This window comes from Lepisma saccharinum, chromosome 13 (genome assembly GCF_977018435.1).
Source record: "Lepisma saccharinum chromosome 13, izLepSacc3.1, whole genome shotgun sequence".
Classification (NCBI taxonomy): domain Eukaryota; kingdom Metazoa; phylum Arthropoda; class Insecta; order Zygentoma; family Lepismatidae; genus Lepisma; species Lepisma saccharinum.
The window spans coordinates 53,207,797-53,230,992 of NC_139241.1; the positions used below are offsets into that span (position 1 = coordinate 53,207,797).

Consider the following 23,196-nt stretch of genomic DNA (forward strand, 5'->3'; position numbering starts at 1 on the left):
ATAAACAACACAATTACACAGTTCTTAAGCGAAAATAGAGATTATACTTTTAACTTTTCAGGATATACTTTCAAAATTCATATTTTATGAACTTGAGCGCCATCTATTATTTTCTTGGAATATGAACGAAATGAGCTTACGTAATAAGCCGAAACTGTAAAGAGAGGCACGCCAAGTGCTAAGAAAGTCCTTATTTAAGTGCTCAATAATTGATCACCTCTAACAGCTGCGTCATGTGTACAATTCGATCGATAAACAAGTAGGACTGACTGAACACGTCCCACGTAGAATTCCAGTCATGCGAAGGTAACTGTGCTGCCGACAGCCGTCGGGAGAGGTCGCGACGAACGGTGGACGAAGTTATGACCTCAAAAAGTGTGAAACCCTACTAAAGGAACAACTAATTTCTAAAAGAACTTGTGACAAAAGCTTTATGCTATAAATTTTAAAGTGCTATAAAAGTTTAGGTTGTTAATAGACAAAGTAGTGTTGGATTTATACCAGTTTCTCAGAGTCGTTTAGTGAAAAATAAGTTAGAAAAATTCACCACTCAAACTAGTTTCTACACGAGAAGAGGAATATTAATAAGGCGAATGCGTACAAATTTTTTTTACCAACGAAGGAATTTACAATAAACAAAGTGTGTTTGTGGTGCGAAAAAATGTGCTAATTAAGTGTGTAACGTTTGTGAGTATAAAAAATTACGAGTTACATTGATAGGAAAGTGTTGTACGCGATACTCTTGATTTCCATGGAGAATAAGTGGTATGGCTATGGACCGAGATGATATCTTCTCTGTAGCTCTGAAGAGGCAGGCCCAAAGGACCAGAAGCGGGGCCCCACAGATGAATCACGACTTTGGTTTCACGTTGGACGATGCCAAGAGACGGACTTTGTCTCCTGCACCGCTGGTTAAGGTTAGAGAATCACTAGTAGCGTGCCCTGTAAGTTCTAAACTGGGGATATGACTTATTTTTCTAGGAGTACTTTATTTTGCCATCTTTCTCCTGTATCAAGCTTTCGTGTTCCTTTTCTAACGCTGAACCTGGGCCAAATGAGATTGTTATATAACACCACTGATCCCTCTTGGGCACGCTACCGTAAATATTGATATATTTATTTATATATATAATAAATGTTGAAGTTTCAAGTTTTCTGAGTAACTGATACACAGTTACTTACACGATTAATAGTAGTCCGTTACTTTCCGAAGTTACTTGCAATGATATTGAAACATACCACATCAGTAGTATATAGACAGTGGCAATAAAAATGAGACACCTTGACCCTGAAATATTTGCTTCCCTCCAAGGTGTTATGTGTGTTACCTAACTCTACGGCGATAAGTAGATTTTAATGCGAAACTTTCAATGGCAACTTCCACCATCACGGTAAGGTTAGGCAACACACAACGCCTTGTAGGGAACCGAGTATTTCAGGATCTAGGTGTCCCATTTTTATTGCCGGTGATTGTACAGTTGGATGCATAAGTATTGTCCGTCAAAGTCCAGTCGGCAGGGCGTCTAACTGTTACGCTGGAGACCAGGGTTCGATTTCGCAGCAATGTCCGTGCAAGGAACAGCTCTGGGGTTCGCCCAGTCTCATATATGTTCAGGTTGTAACCCTGGGAGTACAACCTAGTATTATCGGAGCGTAGTGCTGATAGCATCACCTCCACAAATGACTGAGATTGTGAATGTGTGGCGCTCAATCTCCACATTCCCTTCAATGCCTTCACGGTGAGTTGCAGTGTACAAAGTGTGTCTTTTCCTTTACCTAAATTGTCAATTATTATTTTCACTAAATTTTCCATTTCGAGTCTACACGTTTTTAAGGAATGGAATTGTACAGTACTTATGCTACTGCAGATATTCAGCATGCTTCAATAGTGTTTTTAATTATTGAACTTTACGTTGCATAAAACAAGGTGAATGATCGATTGATTTGGTTCATTTTACTTCGCTTTTCTGCCACTTTGGGCTAATCGCAAAGATGAGTATAAGTGAAGTGATGATATGATGAAAGCGATGAAGGGATACTCACAAAGAACACCTGTCCTCACATCGGGATTCGAATCCGAGACCCCTGGTGTCATAGCGCCATGTGCTAACCATTCTGCCATGGATGTTGGCACAAGGAGAATGAACATAGCGAATGAACTTTGTAATATCTATGAAACATTTTATATATTTCAACTCATGTGAATGCATTAACGCACACGTTGCAACAACGGTGTCGCTTTCGAAGGAGAGACCAACTACACAATGCCTCTCTTCCAAACCACGCACAGTTAGTTGTGGATCTTGGCGTGTGCAGTGTTTATTAATTTCACTTCTCGTTCATCCACACCGTTGGAATTGGCCAAAAGTGTCAGAAAAGCGACATAAAATAAACCAAATCAACCAACATTTAACTGTAGGTCCAGTCCCGATTACCCCATCTAAGCTTCGCCGAACTCACTTCTCATTGGCCTTTCGTTCAATTTTTAAGTTCACTTTATGCATTAGAAGGGTAATCTGGTTCACTGGCGTACTGAGTGGGAGAGCTGAGAGGCTACAGCCCCTACCGAAATTTTCAGATCAAAATTTTGAAATGAAAGTAGTAGAGAATTCTGGAAAATCCAAAATGATAATGCAAACTCCCTTTAAATGGCCTCTGATTAATATTTTTGTTGTCTTTAAACTTTTAAAACGGTAATTACGAAATATTTTTCAGTACATCGCACCGTAGAACGCAGCTATGAAATATTCACCTACACAATTCCATCTCGGGGTCCCTTTACTGTAAGGTTACGTTATGGTATAAGTCCTGATTCGAACGCTAGTTCGGTATCGTTAACATAGCTCGAGAGGAAGTCGACCAGAGGTGTATCTAGTTTCGAGCCACTGGGCGAGGTTACACTCCAATGGTCCCCACATTGTACAAGTATATATATATATATATATATATATATATATATATATATATATATATATATATATATAACACAACCTATCAAAGATAATAGCAACCTTACGTCATGAAATCTCTATTGGCAACATCTCATTTACTCCACGTGGACTTGACATATATGGTTGACAGAGGGTAAGTGTTCTCTCGGAACTTTCTTTGAAGTAAAGTGGCGTTCGAATCTGGACTTGAACTTTACCACTATATCCGCGAGAGATGCCTATGACTATGGCTAGGAAATTGTATAACATTATTCACTGTACACTGTAGCATATCGAACGCAGCCCTAGCAAAATGCTTCCGCCTAAAGTGCGTATATCCAAACCTTCTCCTATGATCCACCTGTGTTATCTTTTACACGCGAACTGGCTGACCAACATGCAGAGGGTTATGGGAGTTGGCAATGAATTTTAAAATGTCTAGAGTGGAATCTTGCGTGCGAGTCTTAAGGCCTGGGTCACGAATCTCCTATCGGTCAACCAGCGAGCCAAGTTCAAAAAGTCAATGATCAGTACTTCGTGAAGTTACTCCTTGAAAAAAAATATTGGCCTTGTGTCAAATGAGAAAGTATGCTTAAGTGAAAGCATTGGCGTAACCATGCATGAGTTGACCTGGCCTAAAAGGTTGCAAAACTACGCCGCGAAATAGGCGTGTTTTACCTACGTCACAAACTGTTGCATTGTGGCTTCGAGCAGCCATGATTGAGGCCAGTTCTTATAAGCATACGGAATTCAAGCGGGCTGAAGGGAGATACATACACAGACATTCGTGAATTGAAAACAAACGTGCAGTTGGTGCAGATGTAACGAACCGTACGTAGTGGATATTTCCTTGCAAGCGACAAATAAAAATGGCCGCAAACATGGTGGTTGTGCGCATCATGACGTCACATGTAACTCACATATAATTGAAGTTTTGTTCCAAAAAGTAGCCTTTCCTTATAGATTTTTAAGTGTTAAATTGCAAAATGATATTAAATTTCATTGACTGGTTTATGTTTTACAATTTCATGCTAAACACATTTGTGTGAATACTATGTTGCAAAATAATGAAAGTGTAGTAGCCAGTATGTTATTATTTAGTGAATGTCGTAAATTTCACCACATTTGATACATACATACAGAACACAGTAAACAAAAGTTGTAAATTATTTTGTAATCTGACAGAAAATAATAGTTGATGACGCACCTCCCTTGTTGCTGGGGTACTCGAGTAAAAGTGCCTCTTCAAACGGTTTGTTTCGTACCACAGTCAATACAGTATCTATACCGTAACAAATTTGTGACCATTTTGTAAACGATGACAAAAGTAAAGAGTAACATTGTCGTGTATGTACGCAAAGGTTAATTGATTCACACACGTAGGTACTTCATAATATAAAGATTAACACGAGGATACAAAATAACAACGATTTAATACTCAACTTACAAGACCATTTCCAAGATGGCTGAAAACATAATCTCGTAATAAACAACTTTACAAACAATTGAATGTAGATTCAAATATTATGCACACTTAACAAACATTTTTATATTCATTACACATCACACATACATTACATGAAAAAAGTTTTAACAAAACAAATGAAGATGAAACTTTATCGAAATTGCGATGAAAGATAGTGGCAAAGAAAATTCTAGAATTCGGGATCCCATATTTGAATCCATTATCGAGGAATCGATGTAAGGTAAAAGGTAAAGTTCCTCATGCACTTTGCATCATGCAAATATAGGCTGATGTGGAGGAAGAGCCCCAAACATTCTATCGATCTCCACCATATATGATCAGCACCATGCTCCAGATACCTTTACCCCCCTCACCCCCAGATGCCCATTTAGTTGAGGCTGCTTGAGCCCCAGAGCCGCTTTATTTTGCAACAAGGCCGGTAAAATTCCGGATATAGATCATTCATCCCGGGAATCGAACCCGGGTCTCCCGCGTGGTTGTCAGAGGCCCTACCGACCAGATCACTGAGGCTGCCGGATCTGATATATGAACCCAGAATTCCGAATGCGATATCCGAATATTCACAGAATCGGATCTGCCCATCCTAGTAAAAAGTTCGAAAAGAGAAAAAATCGACTACATAGTGACACACAAGAAGTGGCAAAGGGGTTTTACAGCGATTATGCAACGCCTTTATGGATTACTTGAACGTTGCGGAGTCTACCATAGGTGTGACGCAACCAGGAAGGACGAACAACGGACGTTACCCAATGAGGTTTTAACCATATTAGCGTGCTTCACAGGTTGTGAAATCCAAAGATCCACGCAGAATGCAAGTTATTATTCATATTTCATGGATGTTGCATTACACATACGCACACACTCACAAACGTAACCGCGATTAGGTGTTACACAGTGGCATGCGTAAATATAACCACGCAAACTCTATTTTCTATTATTTTATTTTACTTCGCTCTTCTGTCACTTTGGCTAATCGCGAATATTAGGTTGAATGGTGATGAGATGAAATGGATGAAGGAACAAAAAAAATATATGCGGACGACACAACTCGAGCCCCACCAAAATGATAATGGCCGTTAGTCCAGACGCCAGTGTCTCGCTTAGAGACTATGATGAAGAAATGAGACCTAGAACACCCAGCCGTCAAATCTGAGGGAATAATGCACCAGCTGAGAGCACAAAAGAATATTACAAGGTAAACCTTCGTTGTCCATTTTTGGACCATTTTGTGGTAGAATTGAACTCCCGTTTCTCTGAACACAGTCAACACATTGCAAAATTCCAACAACTTATTCCAAAAATGTGAAATGGCTATCCCTCATTTATTGGAACAGTGTGTCAAAGTGTTGGATGGCCTGGTTGATAGATTGGATTTTGATTGCCTGAACATACCTAGGCATGCTATACGTCCCGGATTTTCCGTGACAATACCGGAATGATATAATTTGTCCTGGTGTCCAGAATAGTTTCTTCGGGATGAACAAATGTCCTGGAATCGGGTGGGAAAGAATAAGAATGCTTATTTTACTAAACAATCTAACTGTACATTGAACCGCTCCCTCTCGATAATACAAGAGTTATCGAGTTACAAGAAGATGCTGCAAAGAGATTTGACTTCACGATAGCGCCGTCGTCTGCTAGTAGCACTGAATTTTAGTTGCAAATCTTTTTAATTGTATAGTAAGCTGTTTACTGTAAACAGCCAGTGCTTGGGTGCCCGCATTGTTCAGTCGGCAGTTTTCAAATAAAGTTTCGACATTGTGAGATAGCAGCTTAGTTCATTATGGCACAGAGAAGGAATTGCAAGATTATTGATATTCTTGGAAGTGGATTTCCGTTTTTCTTTTAAGAAGTGTAAAGAATATGATAATGGACAAGCTTCCGGTCAGCAGTGTCCGGATTTTCATACCAAAGTTGAACCCCCCCCCCTTACGTGAACTACATATACGCCCATGGTACAATTGCTTGTCTAAGTGCAATTGCATAGAACAGAGTAAATTTTAGTGACCCCAGAACCATGTTATACTTGTGTAATCTTGTGCTATATGAACAAATGAATAACAATAATTAATTGCATCAATGCATTCGAACTACTTGCAGCATTTTACTCTTAGTTCAGAGCATCAGAAATGCCTTGCCTATATCATATCCTCACTTGTGGACAAGAAACTCTGTACTTGAAATGTCACGAGATTCAATATTTAACTATTGTAGATTTCAGAAGGTTTCAAGCAATCAACATGCAATGTTCCGTGTTCGAACCTCATTGTTGATTATATTATATTTTATCTCCTCATCTACCCTCCTCACCCCTCTTCCTTCTGGGAATTCTCAAGGACAAATACACCATAAGCATCGATAAGAAAACAGACTCCTGAAATATTCATGGCACGAAATGCCCGATGCTCAACTGGGTGGGTTGGTGTTAAGAGCGATCGATTGAACTTGGAGAGGTTTTGCTGAACTTTCTTGTTTGGCATGTTTGGGTAGAGGTCACGACGATCGCGAGATTTTCTACACCGAGATTATTTCGGAAAGATCGAGAGTCTGGCAACTATGTTCCTGTGGCCACAGTTCGGAAGCTTTCGTTTAACGTCGAGTAAATTTGCTCAAAACGAACGTCCTGAAGTGCCTTTTACTCACGCATTAAGGCTTTACAACTATAGGTAGTAATTCAACGTCAGTTAGGAAATAGCATAAAAGTATCAAAATTATAATATTACTCTTCAGAAAATAACAATTCTCCCCGTGACGTCATGTAATCGTGTTACTTTCAGCCCGACGAATTCACCTCTACAAATTTCACTTTAGTTCTTATCGGATCGGCAAATTAAATGTAACAGTGATTCTCACCTTGCCAATTTTTTGGATGTATGTTCAGTCCCGTGATACTTTTCATTAACTTTTATTTTATATCTCACGTTTCTAAGAGATGAAATTATATTGCATTTGATTCAATTTTTTATCTCGCATTGCGTAAAACGAGGCGCATACAATTATCCGTACAACAGAGCGTAGCGCTAATAACACGAACCAATCAGTCTTATGAAAGAAATATTTCAAAGTTTCTGTGTAAAATACATCCCGCATGAACAATACTTACTTTCCAATATTTTTAGTAAACAAAAAAACTTTTTGCCACATTGGGAACATATATTTTGTTGCAGCGGATTGTAACTCAATTTTGACATTTTGAAGTTTAATTTCTTTCCGTTATGCTTAACAAGTGGACCACAACGAGAAAAAACTGAGCAAATATCGATTCTCGATAAAGGAACGCTTCATATACACCTTCATTCAGTGGACACAATCGATATAACCTCGTTATCACGAGAATCTTTTAGGCTGAATGACCATCGTAAAACGTGGGTTCGCATGTGCATTAACCAGTAATTTGGAAGAGAAAGAGAGAATTTTCAATGATTTCCCTCTACACGACCTTCTGCAGTATCGTGATTAGTTAGTTGACAACGTAACTTTATGCAAGTACAGTCTGTTGTAACAATCCTTTTAACTTTCAATGGAATCGCTACAACCCAGAAGTGTTCGTGACTGTACACCTGCATATACATATTTAATTAGGTTGCATGTTCGTTAATGTTGACGATAATCACGAAAATATTTGGATATGGGAAAGGACCGAGTTTTTACATTAATCAGTTTTAAACGTGTTAATTTACCTGACGTCTTTTCCTTTAGGGAAGTTGCCCCCCTCCCCCCAAAAAAAGGTTTTAGAGTGGCATCCATAAGTATTAGCGTAAAAATTATCCGTCACCATGTTCGTGCACTTTATTTGACCCAATAAGAGCTTCAAGAATTAAGAGAGAACTCAAAACAAGCTGTTGACAGAAAAATAGTAATGGATAATTTGCACGGTAATACTCATGGATCCCACTGTACAGTGGAGAGGCGGCTAGCCGCCGAGCAGCGATAGCTCGCCTGCCTGCAAACTTGATGCAATATCGGCGTAAATGGAAATGTAATGAAATATGCTCGTACAATTAGATGAACAGTTACAATTAGAACAAACACGTACGTTGTTACAAGAGGCGTTGGAAATGTTCTCCTCCTGCATCCACACATTTACGATATTTTTGTAGCAAATTTTCACTAACACGTACAGTAGAGCGTCGATTATCCGAAGTAATTGGGGGACATGGGTGTTCGGAAAACTGGTTTGTTCGGATAATCGAACTGTACATGTTTATTTGCCAAAAAGAAGTACTGTACAGTAAATTTATTCATAAAAACAGGCATCTCTTTAAGTATGTATTACAAAGTAACGTACAAAGGCAACTTTAGTAGGAATATATAGTATGTGGTACAGTTTATTAAACAAAAATATGTACATATTACATACGCATTTTGCATGAACAATACACACAGTACACAAAATTAACGTTTAAAAAAATCCTTTATTTTGGTCTGTCTAAGCAAGCCTACACGCTTACGAGCAGCTAAGTCACGTACTTTTTTCATTACAGATATCTGAAAGTGAGCGAGTACACAGTTCGGTTAAGCGGTCGTTCGGTTGACCGACGTTCGGATAATTGACGCTCTACTGTATTAGTTTTTCTTCCGAAATTGCTTCAATTTCTCTCCTATTTTCTTTCAATTCTTCTAATGTATGGCATCAGGTTTAAAAGCTTGGTAGTTCGACACGCAGACGTCATTGGAAATGTCTGTTTCTTGTGCAAGGCGCCGGGGGTGTTTTTTTATGATTATGTTCCAATCGTGCCCTAAAGTCGTCTACTTTCTCCTCAGTAAACACACGTCGTTTCACCATTTGCTTTTTATCAATAACACACCCTGTTTTCCTAAATTTGTTCACAAGTTTTCGAACACTGTTTCTGTGTGGAATTCTACTGCGAAACGCCTTATAACTTCCTTCCCTACAAGAATTCGTAATGACGTACATAAAAATTCGTTGTTTTAAATTTTACGGATAGCGTAGCATTATATAGACTGCAGAAAAGCACCAGAAATATAAAGTAAAACAAAATTATCGAAAATACTTGTTAACACCGTAACACTTCACAAAAACGTGCAAACTGGACGTTAGCTATCTGGATACTGAAGCACTGACGCGTCCAGTTCCAAGGTCAGCGTACAATTCTGGATCTAAATGCCGGCGACGCGCTCCCTCCCTCCTGTCCGGCGAGCTGTTCGCCGCTCTGCGGACGACTCGTCCATGAAAAGCACTATAGTATCAGAGTGCGAAATGTGATGTACATATTTATAATGCTATTAAATATAAAAGTAAATTACTAAATTTTTAAAAATACATTAAATTATTAAATACATATGAATGAATTAAATTGTTACTTTTATGTATACAATATATTTATAAAGTAGCAAACTAATTCCTTTAATAACTGGTTAAAGATGTCGACAAATTATGAAATAGTTTTATGATGTGTCAGTTTTGGTTTAGCTTTTACTTTCTATTAATATAAATCAATTAGATTTCGTAGCTGTATTTGTCTTCTATTATCATTTTACTTTTCTTGTTATTGGTGTAGATCTGTTAATAGTCGAGAGAGAGAGAGAGAGAGAGAGAGAACGAGAGAAAGAACGAGAGAAAGAAAGAGAAAGAGAGAGAGAGAGAGAGAGGGAGAGAAAGAGAGAAAGAACGAGAGAGAAAGAACGAGAGAAAGAAAGAGAGAGAGAGAGAGAGAGAGGGAGAGAGAGAAAGAGAAAGAACGAGAGAAAGAAAGAGAGAAAGAGAGAGAGAGAGGGAGAGAGAGAAAGAGAGAGAGAGAAAGAGAGAGAGAGAGAAAGAAAGAGAGAGATAGAGATAGAAAGAGAGAGAAAGAAAGAGAGAGAGAGAGAGAGAGAGAGAGAGAGAGAAAGCATTCAACACTCACAATCACGCTACATTTTGTATGCTTTGCAATATTATCCTTAGTAAAGTATATTTGAAGTCAAGACTAATTGCTTATATTTTGTTGTTACAACAAAAACTCTCCCCCCAGGAAAACAAAAATTGTTCGGAGAGATTTTTGAGGTCAAGATTGTTGGTGGGGGAAATTCCCCCTGTCCCCCCAGGATTTCGCACCTTGTGTAGTATAATAGGTGTGAGACAACTTATTCGACAAATGAGAAACGTATCGTCGAATGTTGAAATTTAGCTCAATATCACCGAAAAATAAATCTATTTGTTAGTGAAATGTAAATATTTTTTTCGAAATAAATCAGTAAAAATGTAAAATGTTGTTACCTCTCTTGGATTGCGTAACCGAAAATGCTGAAAGTATCCCAATATCTTATATATTTAATATTAGGATATCTTGGGCTTCAGTGCTCGCTTTACCATACGGAAATATATTCTTAAAAATATAGATTATTACTTTGAGGTATAGCCTAGTGCGAAGTCCTTAGTTTGAGTCAATTCTTGGGTGTGACTTCAACTCTAAAGAAAGATGGCTTAACGTCAATTCTGCACTAAAGGGTTACCTGCAATAGAAATGACTGGAAATGCAAAAATTTCCAGAACCAACATTACAAAATCGATCCCCAAGACAAATAACAATTTCAGGGAACGCGTCCATGGTCATTTGTTTAGCTTTCAAATAACACGCAAAAGGCAGAAAACAAATGTCTTCTTATCGATTCGTTGACAGTTTGGTAAGTGTATAACGCTGGATTCTGCAACACATACACGCCTTCTCATTTGCAAGGGCAGACCATGAGTTCCGATCATTTATAAAAGACAGAACCAAGGAAGGTTTGGAAACCTTTAAACTATTTTCTTTACGATCTTGTCAACTGGCATCAAAGACTTCTCGATGGCAGACCGTGTTGATTGCTCGACTGGCGACCACGTCGTCCAAGATCCTGGGTTCGAGTCCCGGTCATGGTATGCATGTTTTATTTATAGATGGGCAAATCCGGATAAAATTTTAACCGGATGTCGGATAATTTCGGATATTGGTATTTCAAATACCTTGAGATCGGATATTCTTCTATGTGGATTATCCGAAACGTCCAGATAGTCGGACTATCTGAAACGTCCACGTAGTCGGACTATCCGAAACGTCCACGTAGTCGGACTATCCGAAACGTCCACGTAGTCGGACTATCCGATACGTCCAGATAGTCGGACTATCCGAAACGTCCAGATAGTCGGACTATCCGAAACGTCCAGATAGTCGGACTATCCGAAATGTTCAGATAGTCGGCTTGTCCGAAATGCCCGGATTGTCCGGTTATCTTATATATCCGGATGTGGAATATCTGAAGACCCGAATATGTGTCTTATCCGGATAGTTTATCCGTTTTCTGGGCTATCCTCATATTTTTTAAAATGTCTACTTTTTGTTTTACCTGAAACAGATCTCTGCCTTATTAAGTTCATTATGAAGGCACAAAATTTTCCGCCGTATCAGAAAAAAAATGAGATACACTTTAGAAAATAACATCCTTTATTTGGTAATTACATCCTTAATTTCAGACGCCATTCTTATGAGAATAACTTCCTGAACTTGAAGAGTAAATAGCGATCTGAATACACAGATTACACTGGGGAACAGTGAAATTGCGGCACAGTGTTTGAGAGCTAATTTAGGGCGATTTCATGCTGCTGAATAATGATATAATAATATATTTCCCGAATTGGCTCTAATTTATGAAATAAATGCAACTAAATCAAAATGGCGGAAACATAAGACATACATATAAATTAACTTCCAACAACAATTTAATATTTCTTTTTGTGATTACAATAATTATTATAAAAATAAATTTATATAAGCCTATGATCATAATAATTAAGAAAATATGTACACAATGAAGTAAAAAAAACTATGTGAAACGTTTTCTATACGATTTCCTGCTGTATTGCTTTTTAGGACAATCCCTCTGTAAGCTCCAACAGTAGTCGGCCATCATGTGGCGATCCCACCGTCCCTGGTACCTTTCTTCCATTATCCTTATATCCTGATGGAACCTTTCTCCCTGTTCTTCACTAAAATCACCAAGGTTCTCAGGGAATCTGTCAATGTAGCTATGTAGAAAATGTATCTTCACACTCATATTACCTCCCAATTTCTAAAAAAAATTCAACATATTTCCAACTATATCGCGGTAGTTTTCTGCTCTGTGATTTCTCCAAAAGTTTTTTGACGACTGACACAAAGCTCAGCTAGGCCTCAGATTCGATATAAGACATGTAAGTTGTAAAATTGGCATCATTTATAAGTGTACGAATTTGTGGTCTGTCAAAGATTCCTGCCTTCAATTTTGCTGTACTTAGTCCTGGAAAAGTGTGGCATATATATTTGAAACAATCACCACTTGTATCTAAGGCCTTGACAAACTGTTTTATCAACCCAAGTTTAATATGCAGTGGCGGAAGGGTGATTTTGTCCCTATCTATCAGCGGTTCATGAATGATATTAGCTTTTCCCACTGTAATATTTTCCCTTGGGGGCCAAACTTTTATCGTCCAATGCTTTTCTCTAGCACGACTATCCCACAAACGTAGGAGATATATTGCCTAGCAATGCTTCATAAGTTGCCTAGCAACAATTTAAAAATATATTAATAAGTTTCTTAATGGGATTTTCAGCTCATTATCAAATTTTGATATTACCGAGAAAGCGTGGAGTAATTTTACAACCTTGGTGACAATGAAGTTCGACCAGAAAGGAATACGTGATTAAATGCACAGAGGCATAGGCGGTGGAATGGGTGACCCTCAGAAGTGACGCATGTGTGTAAGAGGAGGCGTGTGAGCAGGCAAGAATAGTGATCCCAGCATGTTGCACCCAAGGTCACGTAAAGAACGAAAACGGGGAACTATACGCGTGACATTGAACTTCGACCAGGCACCAGACCCATAAGGAAAATTCCAGATGGTGGCGCATTCGACGGAAGCATGACGTCACGGACACGATAAATGGAGTCCGCCGTATATAAGCGCGTGCTGTGCACCGAGGAACCGCAGTGAATCATCACCATGGCCAGGGGCAAACCTATTGACAACACCGTGAGGAGAAGAGTGGTGGAGTTGCAACGGGATGGACTCAGTGAACGGGAAATAGGGCGCCAACTGAACTTACCCAAGTCAACCGTCCACTGCATTATCAAACACCACCAAAATACGGGTACTACAGAGCCAGGTAAGGCCCCCGGTCGAAAACGCCTGCTGAGCGTGCGTGACCTACGGATATTTAGGCGCTATATCCAGACCAACAATCATGTTTCTGTGGCCGAATTACGACTGTGGACTCGAGAACGCTTTCACATTGAAGTGTCAACCAGAACCATTCGCCGTTACCTACAGCGATGCGGTTACCGAGTGTACAAGGCGAAACGTAAACCCTTCCTTTCCATGTTGAACAAAGGCAATCGACTACGGTGGGCACGAATGTACCGGGAATGGACATTTCGGCAGTGAAACAGGGTTTTGTTGACGGACGAATCCATTTTCAATGTTGTGTACGGGAAAATACGGAAAACAGTCATTTGTCGGAAGGAGGAACAGAATGAAGCAAAATGTTATGCACGTCGGGTACAGAAACCTGCGTCAGTAATGGTATGGGGATGCATGACAGCATCTGGGGTTGGCCCACTACACGTCTGTGAGGGCATTGTGAATGCACACGCCTATACACGCATACTGGAGCGGCATCTTCCCACAGTGCGAAGGCACCTGTTCCACAGGCGTCGTCTCATCTTTCAACACGACAATGCCAGGCCTCATACAGCGCGGCTCACAAGAGAATGGTTGACTCGCCATCACGTGCGAACTCTGCCATGGCCACCATCGAGTCCCGACCTCTCGCCCATTGAGAATGTGTGGCGTGTTCTTAAGCGACGTGTGCAACAGAGGAGACCCACGACAGTGGCTGCTCTTATCGCCTGCCTGCAGGAGGAATGGCACCGCATCGATGTGGAATACCTTGAACGACTCGTCCGCAGCATGCCCCGACGCATTGCCACAGTTATTCGCCGACGGGGCGGCGTCACACCATGGTAAACAGGATCCCCTCTAACAGTGGTCGAATTTCAATGTCACGTGTAGATGGACGAAAATGTTTTATTTTGTGTGGACACCATACATTGCTGCGTTGCAGCGGAAATTTATGTTTTCCTTTGTTCCATGTAGCCTGCTGAATAAAATATGTTCAGCATATGCATGTGTTCTCCTTCTTTCACAACGCACTCCTATATTTGTGACTGGTCGAACTTCATTGTCACTAAGGTTGTACCTCCTACATTTTCCATGGTGTGTTTATTTTTTAAACTGGAGTCAATTCAACTGAACCAATCATACAATTGGCAATCACAGCTGTTTTGTGTGCTGAAACTGTTATTAAACTTTATGCCACAAAATAAAATCTTTTTTTTGTTCCCCAGTGTTATCTGAATATTCCGCTAACATGAATAACCGTATTATCCGGGTATCCGTTTCACCCGAAACAGATATCGGATATTTTCAAATCCTGATTTTGTTGCCATTTTCTTCTATTAAAAAAAAAAGTAATAAAGGAAATTGTATGTCAATTTGTGTTTTTCTACAACTGTACTGAAACAAATCTCTCACTCACTTTGTAGTTCCTCATCAGAACGCCAATCAGAAACGTGGAGTTTTTCTCGAATTTTTCAAGTTAAACTTAATAGAGGATTCAAGTATTTGCAGAAGAGGATAGAAAATAAATAAAATTCAGGTTTCGTGCAAAATTATCCATTCCAATAATTCCATTATAATGGCTAAATTCATTTGCCTGTATTGAAATCTATGCATTTCCCTAGGAGGGGGATGCTCTAAAGATCAGTTGCTACCCCCGAGTGCCAGGGTCAACGCACGTCACTGGTCACGATCAGGCTGGACTACAACAGCGGTCGGAGTAGAGAAGTTTAAACAGTGGACACATTCTAGCCGTTTTTGCTTGTTCTACGAGGCATTTGTATTTTAAAGAAATGCTATAGTATTTTAGTATAATCGTATTTTTGTTATTATAGCCGCTTTTGGCTAATCGCGAAGTTGGGGATGAGTGCGATGAAGGGACACGCACCAAGAACACTCATGCCAAGGCCGGATTTCGAACCCGGGACTCCTGGCGTCGTAGGACGCTGTGCTAACCACTCCCTCACGGAGGTTGGCCAACCTGTAAACCACTAATGAGACACTTCGTTCAGACCCCTTACCGAAATATATTGCTGTCCGCAGGATTTTTTCCAGGGAAGGTCAAGCAAGGTATTTTTTTCAGGAGGGGGCAAACGAGGCACATTTTCCCCCATAATAATTTTGTCCCTTCAAACAACATTGCTTCAGTTTGAAGTTATCATGTTCTTGCAACGTCTCGCAAGTATTAACATATATTACTGTGACTTAAATGAAATTATATGTGCGAAACATGTACTTTTTGGTTGACTTTCATTTTCCAGGGGGATGGGTTGTGGCCCCCTCCCCCCTTCAAGACATCCATGTATGATCAGCATGTTGAACAATTCATATCTAAACGTCTCCAAATACTTTTTTTTTTTAAAAAAATATTATTAAATGAATACAAGTGTAATCTCATCTACTCTGTTGATCAATGCATAGGCTACATAACCAACAACTGTTCTAAGAAAATAAGTTTTATTTTTATACGTTATAAGAGTTTTGTTTCGTTTAAAATAAAATAACCTTTTTTGTCAAGTATATTATGTTATTGAAATAGAGGCCATTTGCTCTGCTCGTGATATGTGCTGATTTTCAAACAATTATGGACATTTTCTTTGTAGCTGATCAGTGGTGATTCATTCATTCTTACTTTTGGAACACTCTATATAGACACCATATGATTTAGTAGATTACACACTACCCTGAAGACGGAGACAGATTCAGCCTCCGAAACATTGCTATTTTAAAATTAACACAGTGTTAAAAGTCCAAAACTAAGAATGAATTATGAACATGCTTTCAAGGGTGTTTATCTTTATAGGCGTATGAACCTAAGGGCTTCATAGCAGAGTTAACAGCGTCTGGATTGGTTGAGCGGAAGATCCCCATGCAACTCTTCGAAGAAGGTGTGAAGATCGGCCGTGGACTGGCGCCACTAGCCATCACTTGCGAGGTGAGCCATCTATTGGATGTTTTATAAAGTAGTAGTCCTACCCTTTCAGCTCTGTAAATTACGTGAGTGAACTTGGACCAAAGTGAGCGTTTACGAATTTTCGATAGTCAAATCAATAAAATAAACTGTGACAGTTGAATGCTGCAACTTTACTTCGACGATAGAAATGTTATTCTACAAGTTTAAAGTTTTGTATTAAGAGCTAAAACACATGTACAATATCAGCACTCTGTCATCGGAAAACAGCTGTTATGTTGTTTCGACTCGGTGTTCAGTTGCAGAACATGTTACGATGTTCACAAGAAACTTGTAGGTAGTTTAGAGGAACATTAAGTTTGAACTTGGCAATAGAAGCTCGGTTAAATTTTCGCTGTTACTATTTCAATAGCTCTTTTTGTGTGCGAGTTTATGTTAGGGTTTTCTTAGAATGTAAATGAGAAGGGGGGCGTACTAAGTGTTTCTAAATTACGTTTAAATGTTATCATAAGATTTAATGACCTAGGTCACAATATACAATACATATACAGTAAAACCTCGTTAATCCGGACCTCGATAAGCCGGACTTCGCTTAATCCGGACAGGAAAAAGGCAAAAGAAAAGCATAATGCAAGGTTCTAAATGTGGCTAGAAGTCAACAAGATAACTTCCCAAAGAAAAGGCAGTCAACCACTGATGAAATTCTGTTTCCCACAGTCTTTGTACTGTACTGTATAGTGTATTTAGGCCTATGCATTTCAAATACACCATAATAAACGTATTTTGTTTCTACAAAAGGAGTTTTAATGCACTTTCTACTGTTCTTTTAGGTTATTTCAGTTATTCCGGACTTTCGTTAAACCGGTCAACTTATTCCCCCATTAGTCCGGATTAACGATGTTTTACTAAAAAAAAATTGCAAGAAAAGCCCACTTCCCGAAATAAAATCACAATTACGCCACTGAGCAGGCACCCCCCCCCCCCCGCCCAGTCAAGGAAAGAAAAAAAAACAATTCGCACAGCGTATTTAGTTATTTTCGCAGAATTTGAACTGAAAAAATGTAGGTACAACGGGAAAACTGCAAGCTAGAATGTACATATGCTCCACGCAGCTTTTCAAGAACGAAAGTTACTTAATATAATTTGTTACATCTCCAAGATAAAGTTGTCAACAAAATTTTGACCAGTAAGGTAATGAGAACCGGCGGTCAACAAGGATACTTGTGTACAGTCAACGGCAAAGGTAATGGTAGGCAAATTGTCCACCACTATTTTCATTACCTTTTTATTCTACATCTTGTGTTGTTTTAAGGAATGAAACTATGTTGGTTGGAAGCAGGCATTGTTCTCTGCTTATTCACGTCACTATTTCAATTCATTATCATCACATTGTGTAATACAGACCGAATGAATATGGTGGTGGACAATTCGTCTACTGTTTCTTTCGCCGTTGGGTGTACATCCGTAGCACATGGGCTTCGCCAGGCATTTTTGTAGGGGGAAGGGGTCAAGCCATTGAGAAAATTTGAATAGTACAAATAATGACAATAATAATTATTATCATGCTTATGATTATTATAATAAAACTATTATAAATTAATAAAAATTATTTTTATATTATTATTATTATTATATCCTTTGGGAGAATTTTGTACTCGATCCACCAGATAAGTGAATATCAAGCACAACCGTTTTATTACTATTATTATTGTACATTTCAAGCAGTTAGTGTACTGAAATGCATAGTTATTTAATTTTGTTATTAAGTTTTTCACACCTCGTTCAAGAAAAACCTTTACAAGTTGGTGGGAAATACCAGGTTTCTGGGGAAAACTCACGCGCCTTTCACATAGAACTCTAATTTTCGAAATTTTGAAAATTATGAAGCGACAAATTCTTTCGTTTAAATAATAGTGTGTATTTTACACCCCATTTTTCGATTTAACGTTACTTTCACTTCGTTATTCTGTTCGAATAACAATTAACTGAACTTCTCTTACGTTATTAACAATTAAAATAACAAGCTTCCTGATTTTTCTCCTAAATTTAGATGAACGATGCCATAAATTCACTGTCACGAAATCGATGCATTTTGGCGTCCCGCTTTACGTTAAAAAAATTCGGGACAGAGACTCAAGAAGAGGGACTGCCCCGGCTGATCCGGTCACCTTATGTATCGTACCAACGAGTAGTGTAAGGATTGCCCCCCCCCCACCCCCTTCTTCCCGTTCTACGCCTGCCATATATGAACTTTCCCATCTGACATCAAATATTATAATACATGTATGGGACTGGCGGGAGGTATAATAACTCCATTAACTTCTCTCTGAGACAAGTTCTATTTTCAATTTCTTTTCCTATCAAGTCGCATTTCTACTTGGCAATCGCTACGATTAGAAGTTGATGAAATTGACGAAATAAATGGAACAAACACAGTGTCACACACTTAAGATCAGTGTGTGAATTAACGGGGTTCAATTCTTAATTTACCTCTACTGTATAGTGTTTCGATGCCATGCAGTATTTAGGGCCAAGCATGTAACTTTTTCAGCTACGAATGAGGCTCGTACCAGTGTACGGTCTAAACGGTGCACGATAAGTTGAAATTTCAAGCATTTTAGATTGAAACTTACCTATTTCCAACAACTTTCCCCTCTTTCCATTTTTCGCTATGTGCACTAATAACGAAGTTACCTATGGAACCGGACTTCTGAATCACCCTATATTTTTAATAACTGCGAATTCATTTACGAGTTTGCGGGGTGTAAGGGGTACCTTCCACGTAGGCGCCCAAAAGTCAACCTCACTTCCACGTAGTGCACCTTGGTCTGTAGACTAACGAGGCTCTGGCGACTGGCACTATGGCCAGTATAATTTTGTGTGTGTTGTCCTGTTTTTTGTCCTTGTGTGTGATGAGTGCCCGTTTACAGCCTCAGCTTTTAACAGAAGTCGGAAGATTTTAAGATTTTTAGTTATGCAACGTTAGAGTTGTTATTTGTAATGGTTAAGGGGCTGGCCCCCATATAAAGTGACGAGAGCAAAATAGCCTAAGTGCTGACGCTCCCAAAATTTTAAATTCAAATCAAATCAAAAAATTTACGAGTTTGCGTTTTCTTAAAATAATGTAGCCTGCTAAGTGTTTCCAAATTACGTGTAAATGTTATTACAAAATTTAATGACCTGAGTTAGAAGCAATATTATAAAGTCCTTAGAACCACAAAGCAATAGTTTAGCTTACAGTGCAGTGCAGTCAAATTAGACGAATTTTCTCGAAATGAAGGGACTAACAAGGGAGGTTATCTAAGTGTCGCCCTCCGATTTCCATGAAACTTGGCAGGTGTATAGAGGGGCCCAAAGGAAGAAATGCGTGTTTTTTTTTTGTTTCGGCTAAAAAAACTGTTTTAGGGGGCAAACCCCCCCTCAAATGTCAAGATGAGGACAAATTGAAGTAAGGATCTGACCCCTGTGCCAGTAGTTGTATTTATGATACTATAAACCCGAGAAAGTATGAACCCCTCCTCAAGCAGATTTGCTATACTTAAAACAAGCTTAACATGAGCATATGAGCTTTTTGTTCAAGTGTGGAATCTTGTCTAATCTAAGATTTTTGTGAAAATGCCCTCGGGAATTTCCTCAGAAAGTATGACCCTCTCAGATTGATGAGGCTACGCTTATAAAAGGTACTTCTGTGAGATTGTTGTCCATAAATTTGTTAAAAATATGCCCCTCTTGATATTGTATGATATCTTAAGTATAGTAACTGTTATAGTGCCCTAGCATGTATAGATTTCAAAATATTAACAATTTTGTTAATATTGCATTTTTCAGAAAATTCTATTTATAAAAATTGGACATTTACAGCTTAAGTATTGCATATATCAGGAAAATTATAGAGACATAAAATGTAGAGAATCATGTCTAGAATATGCCTACAAAATTTCAAGTCTCCAGTACTGATAGTTTTTGAAAAATCTCAAATCCAAAAAATTTATCGATTTTTTAACAAAACTTCTAAATCTCATCCAGAATTGAAATAAACAACTCCCATGCCTCTATCTTGAAAAATAGGTAAGTTATTCAAGATCTAGAGAACAACAAGATATTTTGAAAAATTTATAGAGACCAAAAAGTTGCATCTTGCCATGCTGAGTCCAAAGCAACAAACCCCATGTCTCTAGGATTCATGGTTCCAGAGATAATCAAAATCCAAAAAATTATCGGTTTTTTCAAAATTTGAGTATGTTGTTCAGGGGGCTATGCTGAGTCACCCCATAAAATATTACTGGCCTAGGATCAAAATTAGTGAAAATAGCAAAAATAAAACAATCGATTTTTTCAAAATTTCAGTATGTTGCTCTGGGGGCCATGCAGAGTCACCCCATAAAATATTACTGGCTTAGGATCAAAATTAGTGACAGAATGCAGAAACAAAAATTATAATAGGGCTTGGATACAGCTACCAGCCACTATATTTTTATTTTGAACACCGCACTTAAAACTGGCCACACACATACATACACACACACACATACACACCCACACATACATACACACACACATACACACATACATATTTATTTCTGGTTTAAGTTCAATTGGGCACCAGGTTCAATTTACATATCTAATATTAAAACAATGTAATTCTTCTAGAATTGCTCCGTGACAACAGACCCATCTATGTGCAAATGCCTGAACTCGGTGAATACTTGGGAACAAGTCAATTTTTTTCATTATGTCAACATTTTTAACTTCTTTTGCCAGTAATAGGGAAATGGTAGCAAGCAATAAACAAAGTACTTTGGAGCTGAATATTCCTTTCTTAGACGTCGTATATTACTAAAATATCTTTAATTCACATATTTTCTCATACCGCCGTATCTTGTTCTATTAGGCCTCTTTGAAAACATTGCCTATTAGGACTCTTCAAGAACATTGCCTATTAGTAAAATAATAGGACAAGCATATGGCGGTATGGGGATATGTGAATTGTTGGTTTCTTCAATTCAGATAAAAGGATTGAATAGAAACTAGGATATTTTGTATTTGTTATATTCAGTTTCTTTCTTGTAATCTGTTCATATATAAAATCATGCGCCGAGAGGGTATAAAATCAATACTTGAACAATATGTGCGCATGACGGCCCCAAAGCGGTGGGATCGATACTTTCTGCACAGCGATCAGTTCATTTCGAGCCCAGCACCGGCGTGTCGATCAATATTTGGAGCAGCGATCCTTTACAAATTAGTTCCAGACAATTCCGCTCCCCTAAGCGTGGAGGCGCTGCGGTCTCGATTGCATGTACGCTCGGCAGAAAAACGGGAGGTTCATTCAGAAGAAAGTACTTCGGCAAAAATGTTAGAGAATAGCTCATGTTTCTGAATGCACCCCCACAGTGTTTCTATTGGCTCTGTAAAACTATAAAAGCCAGGGCACAGTGCAGATTCTTCACCATTGCTGGATTGGCGGAATAACCCAAATAAGATCATATATACATACACATACAAAGCACAGTGCTGAACCCAACTGATCCAGCATACAGCTTTGATTTGAACCCCAAGAAATTGTATATAAATACCAAATCCAAAAATATTAAGTGTATACATACATATATACATACACACACACAAAGTACAGTGCTGAACCCCAACTGATATTTTTATTCAGTATAAAGTTTTGAATTGAAACCCAGGAAATTGTATATAATAAACAACAGCAAAAATGCCAAATCAAAAATATTGTAATCAGTGCAATAAGAATATATCCAGCCCCAATTGGGCCAAGCATCAAAAAATTTGTAATCCAGACAAATACAAAACTCCCACAAAAATTTGCCCCAAATGCAATAGAAAATACAACATGGAATATTTCACATATAAACATAAAGATACTTGCTCTGCACAACCATCTACATCTGGTCTGAAAAGAAGGCACGAAGCACCTGTTAATGCCAGAGCAGCAAAACAGCCACGCCATGAACCTACCCGTAGCAGTTTTAATGCCCAACTTAAGGATTACCAGTTTGTATCAGAGCTAAGATGCGGCATTGAGAATTTCTTGAACAGTATAAATTCTGATCTGCAGGCAATTCTTAATGCACAAAATGGCTCTTATAAGCTATCCCTCAAATTGTTTGTACAATATAAGAAACCAAATGGCACAAAATTTACACAGCCCCACATAACAGAAACTGTACCTGTATATTCAAATTCAAATTCAGACAAAATAATAAGCAGGCTGATAGATCAATTAAATATCAAACACTCTGAATTTGCGGCAAAAGAGTCAGGATGGAGCCTATGCGGTTCTTCACACAAGTTATATGTTAATATTTCTGAATTCACTCCATTACAAGGATCCACTTATCTGCCTTTACCTGCCAATATTAAAAACAGAAGAGCCGTGGTTAATATAGAAAATACCGACCAGAAATGTTTTCTGTGGTGTATATTAGCTGCTTTGTTTCTAGTTTCAAGGCATCCTGAGAGAATAAGTTATTACAAACAGCATGAACATATTTTTGACGATGCAATGAAGGGTTTAGAATATCCAATGTCAGTTCAGAATATTGATAAATTTGAAAAAAGGGCCAGGCACATCAATGGCAAACAATTATCTATTAATGTTTTTATTTGTTCTACTGGACGTGGCAATTCTTTGATAGAACCTCTCAGAATCAGTACACTTGATGATGAAGCTGCAATTCCGATTGATCTGCTCTTAATTGAAGAGGATGGT

The 23,196-nt window shown here is 38.5% G+C and overlaps 1 protein-coding gene across 1 annotated transcript in view; it reads left to right on the plus strand.

Moving 5' to 3' along the window:
• Nucleotides 1-324: 324 nt before the first annotated feature.
• LOC145996967 (nuclear receptor-interacting protein 3-like) overlaps nucleotides 325-23,196 on the plus strand; it is a 40,869-nt gene continuing 17,997 nt past the window's right edge. Inside the window, exons 1-2 of the mRNA XM_083133557.1 lie at nucleotides 325-917; nucleotides 16,353-16,484. Coding sequence (XP_082989683.1) covers nucleotides 768-917; nucleotides 16,353-16,484 — 282 coding nt within the window. The 5' untranslated portion in view covers nucleotides 325-767. The remainder of the gene's footprint in view (nucleotides 918-16,352; nucleotides 16,485-23,196) is intronic.